The sequence below is a fragment of the Lactuca saligna genome, chromosome 6 (assembly GCF_052625555.1).
Source record: "Lactuca saligna cultivar CGN05327 chromosome 6, ASM5262555v1, whole genome shotgun sequence".
NCBI lineage: Eukaryota > Viridiplantae > Streptophyta > Magnoliopsida > Asterales > Asteraceae > Lactuca > Lactuca saligna.
This window is the reverse complement of record NC_136422.1, coordinates 157,965,313-157,966,683: the sequence shown is the minus strand read 5'-3', so window position 1 is coordinate 157,966,683 and position 1,371 is coordinate 157,965,313. Positions and strand designations below refer to the sequence as shown.

The window sequence follows — 1,371 nt, the reverse complement described above, 5'->3', positions numbered from 1 at the left end:
ATCACTGAAGCATCAAAAGTAACCCTAAACCCAGATTCTCTGTATTTCCTTTCAAAGTAATTTTCTCCACATAAGGAAAAAGTGAGAAATTATATTCGAGAATCATCATTACGTGTGTGAATTAGAACTGGAGAAGAACATGATACACAAAAATCATCATTTGGTTCATTCAAAATATTCATTGAAATTCATGTCTTCATAATATTCATTGAAAATATGCCTTGTAATATTCATTGAATCAAGCACAAGCAGATCACAATAACACAAACCCACAAGCCGTGATTACTTTCTACAATAAAAAAAATCCGAAACTGAATTTTCAATACAAATTTAAGCCCTCTCCCCTCTAATCCTCCTAGCCAATTGCATATCCTTAGGCATAATTGTAACCCTCTTAGCATGAATCGCACACAAATTAGTATCTTCAAACAAACCCACCAAGTAAGCCTCTGACGCCTCTTGAAGTGCAGCAACAGCACTGCTCTGGAACCTCAAATCCGTCTTGAAATCCTGAGCGATTTCTCTCACGAGCCTCTGAAATGGAAGCTTGCGGATCAAAAGCTCGGTACTTTTTTGGTACTTACGGATCTCTCTTAGTGCAACAGTTCCTGGCCTGAATCTGTGTGGCTTCTTCACTCCTCCGGTCGCCGGAGCAGATTTCCTCGCCGCCTTTGTCGCCAACTGCTTCCTTGGTGCTTTTCCACCTGTTGATTTGCGAGCAGTTTGCTTGGTTCTTGCCATTTTTTGAGAATTCGGAAAACAAAGTGAGCCTTTTGTGTTTGGTTAGTAGATTCGATCGAGTGTTGTGGGAAAAAGGGGGAAAGAGATTTTGTATTTATTAACGGAGGTTGTGGGAGATTTGAAACTTTGGGGGAGAATAGCGCGAACAATCCTAAACCGTTGGATTGTTCAAATAAGAAATGGACGGCTTAGATTGTATGTTAGAAGAGAATGCGGATCGCGATCCTTGTGCCTCTTCCGTGATGGTGATTTCCTTCCTTAACTTATATTTTCACGTGTGGAATTAAATAATCTCATTCCAAGAAGTATATTTTTTTATAATTGTTATTATTAAAGATTAATTGTTATTTATACCATAATAATTTATATTTTTATTGTTAATGCATAAATGATAATTCTTATACTCCGTATAAACTAAAAGTACTATTGCATGCCATTTAACCCAATACTTAAGTCGTAACTATCACTACTAATAAATTATACATAATTCTTATTTGTTTAGTTAAAAACGTTAATTACATATTTGTAATTAAACAATTAAGTCTTGACTATCGCTACTAATAAATTCTACGTTCGTTGCCAAAGTAGAAAAAAATGTTTACCAATACTTTTATATTTGGAAATTTAGAA

General features: G+C 35.4%; 1 protein-coding gene across 1 annotated transcript; it reads right to left on the bottom strand.

Moving 5' to 3' along the window:
• Positions 1-204: 204 nt before the first annotated feature.
• Positions 205-811, bottom strand: LOC145003179 (histone H3.2). The gene has a single exon (XM_078962311.1). The coding sequence runs from the start codon at positions 739-741 to the stop codon at positions 331-333; it is 411 nt and encodes a 136-aa protein (XP_078818437.1). The 5' UTR covers positions 742-811; the 3' UTR covers positions 205-330.
• Between the last annotated feature and the right edge of the window lie 560 nt (positions 812-1,371).